Below are 11,495 nucleotides of genomic sequence, written 5' to 3'. Positions count from 1 at the left end.
GGTGGCGCCCCTCCGGTCTACGACCCGGCGCTTCTCTCTGCCCTTCATGCTACCCCCTCGCCGAGCGCCTACAACGGAGGCGGCGATTGGTACATGGACACCGGCGCCGCTGCTCACATGGCCTCCAACCCCGATATCTTATCGCGTGCCGCTCCCTATCCCTTCTCCTCCCGCATCATGGTTGGTGAGGGCAGCTCTCTTCCCATCACCCATCATGGTTCATCCTCCCTTCCGTTACCCTCTTCTTCTTTAACTCTCAATAATGTGCTTGTTTCACCATCCTTAATTAAAAATCTTTGTTCTGTTCGTACTCTTACTCGTGAAAATCCTGTCACTGTTGAGTTTGATGCTCTCGGTTTTTCTGTTAAGGATGCTCGCTCCCGGAGGGTTCTGCACCGATGTGACTCTCCCGATGATCTCTACCCATGCGGTGCTTCTACACGCAGTGGCCCGGTTGCTCTCCATGCCGACGTCTCGCTTTGGCACGCTCGTCTCGGTCATCCCGGCGCCGACGCTCTTCATAAAATTTTGAGCACTTTTCCCTTTTCATGTAATAAATCAGTGGCTCATACTTGTCATGCTTGCCGGATAGGAAAACATGTTCGTCTACCGTTTTCTTCATCTTCATCAATTGCTACTTTTCCCTTTGATATTATTCATTGTGATGTTTGGACATCCCAGTGCCTAGCAATTCGGGTTTATCATATTACCTTGTGATTTTAGATGATTTTTCACACTTCACTTGGACTTTTCCGTTACACCGCAAATCCGATGTCGCCTCCACCCTCCACTCATTTTATGCCTATGTCAACACCCATTTTCATCGCACCATTGCTCATCTTCAAACCGATAACGGAAAAAGAATTTGATAACCTCGCCATTCGCCATCTCCTATCCACTCATGGCACCATATTTCGCTTAACTTGTCCATACACATCCCAACAAAACGGCCGTGCCGAACGTGTTCTCCGCACCCTCAATGAGAGTGTCCGCGCTTTGCTCTGGTCATATGGGTGATCTCAAAAAAGAAAAAGCTACCATATGGGTGCTCTGGTCACTCGACCACACGAGTGGGTGGCTCAAGGAACCAAGATAGGAAGTAGAAGCCACAGCCACAACGCAATGTCACGAAAAGGCTAATCAAATCTTTTGCCAGACTGAACCACACGCCATCCGAGCAGAGAACCTTCAGTAGACAATGTTCGTCAAGGATGTAAAACGCAATGGCTCCCAGCGGCAGATGCGTGAACACTCTGCTTACAAAACATGCTTGACGCATGACCACACACGGGCAAGGCCATGATCCCGACTCCCGAGCCTCCCAAAGTGGCTAACTTTGCAACACAAATATTTCGTCTTCCGGGCTCATTCGCATCTCAGGGCTCTCGTGATCTCCCACACCGGGAGGGCCTCGGCGTTCTCGGCGTAGCCATCGACCCGCTTGCTGGTGTTGGCGATGGCGACCGTGAAGCTCTCGTTCTGGAGGGTGAAGAGATACATCGCCTGTTCGTCCTGGTGGTTCATCATCAGAAAGAAAAAACTTCAGTAAGAACAGCACTGAATATTTGCATCATGCGTTTCTGCAAGATGGCAAATGAGGCCACCAAAGGCAATGTTCCAATTACGGGAACGATGGTTTATGCACATGATTTCATGTTGAGATGTGATTAATAAAACATGCTTTTGCTCAAGAAATGAGGACACTATTGCTGCCATTTTGGAAATATCAGAAGCACCCGTGCAACCTTAAGTAAAGTAACTATACATGAAATAGTACCACCTTTCCACCTTAGAAGTTTATTGGTAAAATATTCGAAGGGGGTGTTGAAAAGCACTACTCCCTCCGTCCCACAATATAAGACGTTTTTGCAAGCTAAAACATAGCTTGCAAAAACGTCTTATATTATGGGACGGAGGGAGTACCTCACATGTTTGGTATATCATATGAGTGGTGGGACAAGTTCACTGAGTTAATACCTCAGGGAGTTCCATATACTCGTCAGGGGATATTTGAAGGAACTCTACAGCCGTTTGACCAACACACCATGCAAACACCTTCTCGCTGTCGTCTGCAATGGTCAAGTGCAACTGAAAGCCAGGCGTGCATCCATTCTGGCAGGCCACTTTACAGAAGGAACACTGAAGCCCATCTGGCAGTTCATCCACAACATAACCGCAGAGATTGTGGAATAACGACAACTTTAAACTGTCGCAATCGATGTGGTCAAGTCGAACACGGCATATCTGTACAAGAAGATATCAAATAAATGAAGGCCGTTAGCACAAAGAATTGACTGCAGTTGAAGAATGCAGCAAGTTCTTAGAAACATCAGTAAAAAATGGTATCTGATGACTGGTTTTATTATACTTCTACAGATTTTAACCTGATGGTCAGTGGTTGTTTCCTGAAGTATGTTAGTATCTAAACTTGAAATGCTTTAGAAGAGATCTTGTAGCAGTAATTGTCTAGTGGAAAAAAGAGTTACATGTGTTCTGTTTGCTGAATGGGGCAGATCTGACAAGAGTGATATATTATGCAGGCATGTTGAATTCAACAACGCTGGCAGTAAGCTCAAGTTAACAAACAGCGATCCTGGCTCCTTTTCGCTCCATGAGACTTCAAGGCTGTTGATACAAAAATAAGCCATCAACCAGAACTTTGCACACATTGTGGCAATAAACAGGACATAGGGAAGCATATAGATGTGGTATACAAGAGCATGCTGCTTACATATTTATTTTATTCAAACTACAAGTCAGACCAGAGATATACACCATATGACCAACTCCAACTCTACCTAATGACCTGCATAGATATTCATACAATATAATGGTTTCAGATGCATGGCAGAACCAATGGAATCGACGTTGGAAACAATAATAGGTAAGAACAACAACAGATAGTGGTACCAGTGTCCAGTAAAAATAAGCTTCGTCAGAACAACTCCTGTTGCATCTTCTATTTCCAAATAGAATGTACTGCCAGATGTGCTTACTTTGCAAACACTTGTTACAGTGCCAAACAGACTAACTCCCACCATTTTACCATGAAGATCACTTACATACGCCTAAAAATGAGGCATGTCATACAACTACCAGAAAAAAAGTACATTGCAGGAACTTACACCACACGTGCAAAGGTACAAGATATATCACAAGTTGTATCGAACTGTATGATGTAGGGAGTCCATGGATTGAAAGAAGAAGATGCAAATAAACAGAACTCACAGGAACTAAACATATTATGACATGTAACACCTTATACAATATTAAATTCTTCTTTTTCATTACGGTAGACTCAACATATTAGGTTACATAATAATATTAGGATTCACACTATAACTCAATACAAATTAAAGCTTCAGCAGAATCAGTGGTGAGAGAACTAAATCAATAAGTAATCGGGTTGCAAGCAACACAATGGCTGGCAAAAGTTATCTTCTGAAAAGAGACAGAAACGAATGATGATTAGGTTACATACTCGAAATGGATATTTGCTGAAGTCAACTGCACCATGCAAGTCACGTGGTAATGTTACTTGCGAAGCCATATTATCGACTGGAGCACATGACAGACGAGGTCCTTGGCTCCTTACTTGAGTAGGTGTGAGGAATACCTATCACATAGTCTCTATGTCTTGGTCAACAGTACTGCAGAAAAAAGTAGCACCAAGATATTGCAACCAACCTGTTCCTCGTGTTGAGCAATTGGCACCAAGTAAACCTGTGTTGCACTACCATACTCAAGGCACAATTCCTGAGGCTCCTCATGATTATTGTGCGCAAAATTGGAAATATAAGGACTGTCCAGTGCAAGCATGCTCCCTACACTGAAAGAGAATGTTTAGCTTGCTATAGCTTGACTTAAACAGTTGGAACTTGTATCGAGTGAAATGAACCTGAAAAGATTTGCAAGTGAAACCTGCTCTCCCCATAAAATAAATTTGATCTTCTCATCATCATTATCTACAAGCACAATCTGCTTTCTTTCTGTACATCCAAAAGGTTCCAAGGTCTCAATCTTCTCAATCCTGCAAGAAAGAAAGGGTGGGTTCTGAACCTTTCTCTAACAAAGTCAGCTTTTACAGTTCATCCAATTCAATTTTATTGCGAGTAGTAAATTTCTTCCTTTTATTCTCACCATCAAAGGAGAAGAGATCGCTAATGAGAAGTAAGAGATATCTTATTTTACCTGGCATAAAATGAGTATACAACATCATTTCTACTTTTCTCTTCCATCATGGAGGAGAAAGAATATGTGCAAAACTGTGCAGCAAGTAGCATGGCATCTTCATCTTGTTCCTATATAAAGCAAAGGTAAGCTCCTAGTGAAGAATGTGCATGGAAGTTGATCTCATAAGTGGAGATGACATGGTTTCACATTATAACAGCTTAAGCTTAACTACTTTTCTATACAGAAATGAAATATCCCAGTTGATCTCATAAGTGGAGATGACGTGGTTTCACATTATGGTAAACTTTTTCTAACTTCTAGTCAACTATCAGGGTATGAAGAGTCATTTAAGGGATCAAAATGAAATATCGCAGTTGATCTCATAAGTGGAGATGGCATGGTTTCACATTATGATAAAAAAATTCTAATTTCTAGTCAACTATCAGGGTATGAAGAGTCATTTAAGAGATCAAAATGCAATTAAACAGCAGCATATAATCTGACAAGTTGCATAAAATTGTATCTTCGAACAGCACTTCCTTTATACGACCTAAAAGCTTTGGATGGTCACCTCATCAAGTAGTATCACCATGTATTCTGTTGGCAAAATACGAGCATGGCCAGATCCCTCAACAACAGCTGTGCGAAGACAACATCCTGTGAGCACAACTTCTCGACCCTTCTTCAAGATACAATGTTGTCCTATATAGTTGTAGTACCTGGCATGGAAGTTTGAGAGCCCGCATATAAATGAAAGTCAGGCCAATGCAAAATCGATCCTCGTCCATTCTACATTTCCTTTATGCATTTGTTACTGACTTTTACCATGATATCAGTCTAACAAAATGGAAAATAAACTAAGCAATTAGTCAGACCTACCTTCGGTGTAGATACAGATCAATAGTGGATGTACTCCACATGTCTCCCAAGGTAAGCATGTATATATTTGTACCTACAAGAAAGACGCAAAATTGAGGAGGCGCCGTCGAAAATGCAGATTAGAATTCATGTAACAAAATGGCCTTTCAAATGGTAAATGCTTTAAAAGTTATGGTGTTTAATCACGGATAATGTTGAATGAATGGATATCACCAATTAATCATGGAAGTTGTAATAAATGGGAGGGGGGCTGTTTTTATTCTTTTTCCGAATGGTCACTAGGAGGGAGATACTGCCCACCTGGATTTTCATTGAGACAAGAACCAGAGTTTAAGCTTATAGACCATGGGTGATAGAAGGTAATGGAGCCCGGAGGCAGGGCAAACCCGCCAAGCATCGGCGTGGTGCCAAAGGCCAGGAGTGATGTGGGCTCTCCAGAGGATTGCGTTGTTTCTGCAGATCACCCTACGAGTGCCATTGATGGGGACAAGGGCAGGAACACCGACTCATTTCATGTGCTTCCAGAAATGCCAGCAGCCTGAAGGGGATTCTGCTCTCATATTGGGCTTATGTTCACTTACTGAGACAGTTCTAGAGAAGTACTAGACTACTAGCCTGCCGTCCTCTTAAGCAAATATCTCTTTAAAGCTTATATGTTCTAAAACCAATCAAGGAATTCCTAACACACACATATTTCGTTCATTGGATGAAGGAGATTACAAGGTGCTTAAGCATACCAGGGAGAACGAAAACATCGATGACGACTGCCTCAAGGACACTCTTGGGAGAAAGGAAGTTCTTCTCATGGATAGAATCGATTGTGACAGTCCTGGGAAGCCTCCTTCTTTTACTCCTTGTGTTTAGAAGGCTGGTCACTTCAACCTTCGTCTTTGCGGTAAGAGATTTACGCTGCTCTGTCCAGGACTATGAAAAGCAGCAAACGTTTAGCCCTATAAGGCATCCGTATATTTCATGAAAACACACAAGAAACCTCCACTCCAATTGGTAGAAGAAGTGGTGATAAAATAGTGAATACAATGTAAGCACCAAGATTTGCATCATGTTTATATATGTGGAACAGCCGAAAGGCAGGACTTATGCAGTACATCAAGTAACTAAGTAACCACCATACAGTACATCCAAACTGGTAATTATAAGGTAGATAGGGCAATCTTTCCCTGTATACGGATGAGTATACAACCAATTAGATCCACTTTTGGTACACATAATTTTATTTTGTGCATGTCCTGTGCAGTTGAGTATTACTCCCTCCGTCCGAAAATACTTGTCATCAAAATGGATAGAAAGATATGTATCTAGAACTAAAATACATCTAGATACATCCCTTTTTATACATTTAGATGACAAGTATTTCCGGACGGAGGGAGTAATTACCAACACATTGTTCAAATCCTTCCATGAACTGGTGCGCTTGCTTTCAAATTCGAGCTAATTGAACAAAAAAATCCTAGGAAACAGCATGCACAAAACATAGATCATGCTTATTCGAGAAAGAGCCATGTGCTAGTACTGGCTACTGAAGGCTGGGTAAATGTGCAGTGAATTTAACTGAGCGATTCAACGGAGACACCACCTAATCAGTAGACCATATAGAAATGGGGAGTCAGTTGGCGGCGGCGAATCTGACAGACCTGGAAGAGGTCGGAGAGGAGGATGGCGGCGGTGACGCCGCTGGAGTAGGCGCGGCAGGACTTGAGCACCTGCGCCACCGTCCACCCCCACGGCGGCCGCGCCGGCGCCGGCCCCGCGCCGGGGGACTCGCTGCCGTCGCCCCCGGACGAGGTGATGACCGAGATGGCGTAGTCGACGAACTCGAGGAAGGCGCCCCCGTCCGCGGAGGCGGAGGCGGTGACGGCGGCTGGCTCCATGGAACCCTAGGCCAGGGGAGGGGAGGGGAGGTGGGCGGGAAGACTCCGGAGGATGAAGACGAGCGCGGGGTTTTCCGCCTTGTGGCCGTGACGGGTGGGGCCGGGTCGCAGCCCAGAACAATTTCCACAACTTTTTCAGTAATAAGAAAATGACGCGATATTTGTTTCAACAAAAAAATGACGCGATAAATTGTTAAGAGCTTCTCCTAAATGAATTTTGAATTTGAATTTGAAATTTTGCACATTACTAGGACAACACCGACCCAACATACTCCGTTTTTTTTTCATAAACCATTTTAAAAACTAACATAGTACTCCAGTTTTCAATTGGTTTTCACCATAGCTTATTAGCTTGGGTTCTGCCGGAAATTTTCTCTCCTACTCCGTAGTTCAGAACTTCAAATTCTAACTGGTTCGGCAGGCACATCATCAAGTTCGCTGGTCGTGTTCCCCTCTTTTTCAAGCGACTAGTGGCGTTACCTGACACACCCAAAGGATGAACATATCAGTTACAGACATAATTAAGAGCTCTTTTTTTTGCATTGCTCCCCAATCTCCAGTTAACTGCAACAAACATATGAGATAACAAAATAGTGAAGTATACTAAAATCTCATCATGGGGCAGTGGGCAGAGATAACAACAGATTATTGTAAGCTCCGAGAACGAATCAATTTACGGTTACAACATCCTTAACAAGGCTCCCTCATCAACATCTTTCTAGGAAGGAAGAAGAGGTTCCCCCATAAACTCTAGGCAAATCTCCAGGCCTGAAGACTATCCACATTTATCCGACATCGATACGATACGAGGGGGGAACCCGGCAGCTTTGGGGAAAACTGGCAACTTAACAAGTAGTCAAATTTTATGTGCAAAACCAAGAGAAAAGTAAGACGAGGAAAGGAAAACTGCTGCAGGCGGGCGATTTCTGCACTGTTCACAGAGACTGGTTGTTGAAGAAGCCATCTATCTCACAGGCGATTTCTGCTCACAGGAACTGAGCATCCATGGGTGAAGTGGTTCATGATCAGTGGTCTAAGGCGGATCTGATGGAAAGGGGCGGCACTTGCGCATTTCCTTTGGCTAACAGCTCGTGATTTATGAATAGGACAATGACAGTGATGTCGTCATGGAAATGCCGGCGGACTTTCTTGTCGATCCTCATGAGGTCTGAGTACCGCATCTCACGTTTCCGCGCTGCTTCTTGGAGTGCTGCTTTTATGAGCCTTTTTGCGCTCCCCTGAACAAAGAGAGTGTGCCAGTCATGATACAGAAAATTAATCCAAGCAGTTTTAACTATTTACCTACAGCGGAGAAATCAAAATCACCCTTCCAGCTAATGCTGAGTGAACCAACTTCGACTGGTTTGGTAAAACTACCATGTCAAACTGTCAACAGTATCCAACAGTTACTATTTTTTTTGCAATAAAGTATCCCCAAAAATTACTTAGTAGCTTCCACCCATGGCACACATATGCATCCACATTATGTCTGGAAATAGCAATAAATGCAAGCTTGTGGGACATTCAATATCCAGGGTATCAAACACAAGTATATACAGCCAAGAAAACAAGTGGCTAAAGAGACCTCAGTCAAGGTACTACAGCAAGTTATGAATCCCCGATGCTTGAAGAATAGCACAAAATTGCTGTTGCTTCCATGTAGGCAGTGACATTTTATTATTGGTATGGTCCATGTGGACCTACACTAATACAGTAGAGAATTTACATAATTACAATAGCTATCATGACATGAATGATTGTGCCGGCAATACAGAAGGGCAATGAGCCATAGACACAGCTAACTTTTTTATCTATCTAAGTGGGTGCAAAACATCATAGGAGATGCCTCAAACTTCCTATGGTAATAGGATGGTTCTAACTCAAAGCATTCAAGGGGAAACCCTTGACTTGGAAGTTTTGCCAGCTTGTAAATGTGAGAATCCAAAACCACTGACGCAGTCGCACACCAGAAAATACTCCACATCCAGCGCGTTACCATCACCAGCAAACAACAATTATTAGTTTCATAGTGAGGACCCTGTCTGTACTTAACTATTCATGCTGGTGTCGACAAAACATGAGAACATCATTTCGATTTCTAGTACACAAAATTCAGATTATAAATTCTCCTTTGCTTAGGTAAATGGAAGTATGAAAAAACAGTACGCCGTGATACACATTTAGTCTGGTGAATATATTTAAAGTCCTACTTATAATGCAAAAGGAAACTCATAGCATTTCACAGTTGGTCGATTTAAGATCATCTTAGGCAACAACAGAAAGCTAAAAGAAATATAAAGAGGAAAAATGCTGTGTGGGATCTTACAGCGCGCTGATTGTTGTGAACAATCTCTACGGCTTCCTGGTTAGTCAAGTGCTCCCACAAGCCATCTGAGGCAAATATGACGAAACAGTCACTTGGTTCAAGGCTGCGCGAGACGATGGTTGGTTCGGCGCTCATTATAGGTCTGCTGAATGGCTCAGAGACTCTGAACTTGGGCTTGATCCGTTCCGTGTTATACTTTGCGTCTTTCAAGTACGCATCACCGAGTGACCGCGACACCTGCATAACCAACCCACTACGTAAGCACCAAACACACATATATATATAGGCTGCAAACGAATTACGAATACAGCGACGCGAAACCAAACCCCTTAAAAGATAAAAACCGACCTGTATGATGCCCTTCACTCTCCAGACCCCATGCTTAAGCGCGACGATCTGCGGGTCATCGGGGTGCTGGGCCATGAGCTCCTGCCGGACGGCCTCGTCATTGGCGTTGTGCTCGGTGGAGAGCTGCTCGGCGACGATCTGGCCGGAGCGGCCGACCTTCTTCCCCAGGACGGCCCGGGAGTCCCCCAGGTTGGCGACGAAGAGGGTGCGCTCGTGCACGACGCCGACGAGGCAGCAGGAGCCGACGGTGGCGAGGTCCGGGTTGGTGTCCCACTGGCTGGAGACCTGCGCGATGAAGGCCGCCTCGGTGGCCGCGAAGGCGTCCCTGATGGCGTCCGCCGTGACGCCCCCCGGGCCGGACGCGGCCTCTGCACGCACACAGATAATTAGATCAAACCTAGCTGGCTAGCTCTCGTCGCCGCAATCCATCCCATCCATTTCTCCCAAACCAATCCGTGCGCGCGCGCGCGTGCGCGTGCGGGTGGAAGAATATACTACTCGTATGTAACAGAAGGGGGAGGAAAGGGGGAGCGAATGCGGGTGGATGGGTAGTACGTACCTAGGAGGGTGGGGAGGAGGTGGTCGCAGGCGAAGCGGGCGGCGGCGTGGCCGGCGTGGCCGTCGAGGACGGCGAGGAGGGTGCCGAGGGGCGGGGCGGAGTGGAGGCGGCACTGGTCCTCGAGCGTCTGGTTGGCCTGGACGAGCGCGGCGGAGACGTCGCCCGCGGCGCAGCGCGCGAGGTCGCGCCACCAGAGCAGGCCGTCGCGGCCCTCAGAGGCGGAGGCGGAGGCGTCGGAGGAGGGGTCGGAGGCCGGCGGGGGCGCGGCGTGGGGCGGCGCGGGCGAGGTCTGCCAGGACCCGCCGCACGCCGAGAGGAACCTGAGGAGCCCGCCCAGCATAGCACCGCCACATCGCCGACCGGGGCGCCCCCGATGCGCGCGGACGGCGGCGGCGGAGCAGGAAATGCGATGCGCGTGCGGGTGCGGGTGCGGGTGGGGAGGGCGGGGTCGCAATCGGCCGCGTACGAGAAGGGAGGGGAGGGGAAAAGAATTGGGGGAAAAGGCCGCCGGGTGGGGAAGGGAGGAGGGGGAGAGAGTGGGAGGGAGTGGCGTGCGTCGGGCTGGTTTGGTTTGGTGCGACGCGGTGCTCGGTGGGGGACGGGAGGGGCGGGCGGCAGGGCAGCGGGGCGGAGTAATTGGGCGGCCGTCGTTTTTCGACGCCTTTTTGGTCCGGCCGGATGGAGGCGCCATCACGGTGGTGCGATGCGGTCAGCGTGTCCTTGGACTGTTGCGCGCGCGCGCTCACACTCGGTGCCGTGCGTAGCGGTCGATGTCTCGTGGACTCGCCCGGAAATGTTTCTGTGGATCCGATTTCGCGGAGCTTTCACCGCATCAGATTTGTCGCGTGGAGCCGCTTTGGTTCCAACGTATATATGTTTTCTGCCGCGTCAAATCTTACGGATTTGAGAACTAACAAAGTCTCAGCTAACTCATATACTATTTTACCCGTAAAAAAAAAACTCCTATACTATTTGACTAATCAGACCAAAAAAATCCTCACAAATCTCTGCGTAAAATCCAACGGCGTACGAGTTAGATGAGACATGGTTATTTCTCATCTAGACAAAAGCTAGCCACATCTTTCTTTTAAACACGTTGCGAACATAGACACTCACGTACACACGCATGCTCGTCTATGTGAACACTCACACGCACACTCCACCTGTACGAGCACCTTCGATAGGGTAAGCCAGCAAATCTTGAGATCGACAAAGCCACCACAAACGGATCATAGAGCATCTCCAGCCGTTCGGCCCCCAGGGGCTGGAAATAGCGACGCCCTGGGGGCAAACCGGCGATAATTTCGGCGTGAGGGCGATC

At 46.5% G+C, this 11,495-nt stretch overlaps 2 protein-coding genes across 2 annotated transcripts; both read right to left on the bottom strand.

The window, feature by feature from the left end:
• Nucleotides 1-1,130: 1,130 nt before the first annotated feature.
• LOC123123611 (uncharacterized) lies at nt 1,131-7,035 on the bottom strand. Its single transcript, XM_044544147.1, has 13 exons — nt 6,705-7,035; nt 5,790-5,976; nt 5,053-5,125; nt 4,745-4,892; nt 4,192-4,301; nt 3,899-4,030; nt 3,688-3,829; nt 3,482-3,616; nt 2,911-3,068; nt 2,732-2,806; nt 2,487-2,625; nt 1,978-2,244; nt 1,131-1,512 (listed from the first exon to the last, which is right to left on the bottom strand). The coding sequence occupies exons 1-13, from the start codon at nt 6,939-6,941 to the stop codon at nt 1,366-1,368; spliced, it is 1,950 nt and encodes a 649-aa protein (XP_044400082.1). The 5' UTR covers nt 6,942-7,035; the 3' UTR covers nt 1,131-1,365.
• A 537-nt stretch (nt 7,036-7,572) lies between these two features.
• Nucleotides 7,573-10,661, bottom strand: LOC123123612 (probable protein phosphatase 2C 36). The gene is made up of 4 exons (XM_044544148.1): nt 10,175-10,661; nt 9,616-9,983; nt 9,268-9,504; nt 7,573-8,179 (listed from the first exon to the last, which is right to left on the bottom strand). Exons 1-4 carry the CDS (start codon nt 10,512-10,514, stop codon nt 7,967-7,969), a joined length of 1,158 nt encoding a protein of 385 aa, XP_044400083.1. The 5' UTR covers nt 10,515-10,661; the 3' UTR covers nt 7,573-7,966.
• Nucleotides 10,662-11,495: the final 834 nt, after the last annotated feature.

This window comes from Triticum aestivum, chromosome 5D, assembly GCF_018294505.1.
Source record: "Triticum aestivum cultivar Chinese Spring chromosome 5D, IWGSC CS RefSeq v2.1, whole genome shotgun sequence".
Taxonomy (NCBI): domain Eukaryota; kingdom Viridiplantae; phylum Streptophyta; class Magnoliopsida; order Poales; family Poaceae; genus Triticum; species Triticum aestivum.
The sequence above is the reverse complement of the archived record's forward strand: the minus strand, read 5'-3'. Positions and strand labels throughout refer to the sequence as shown.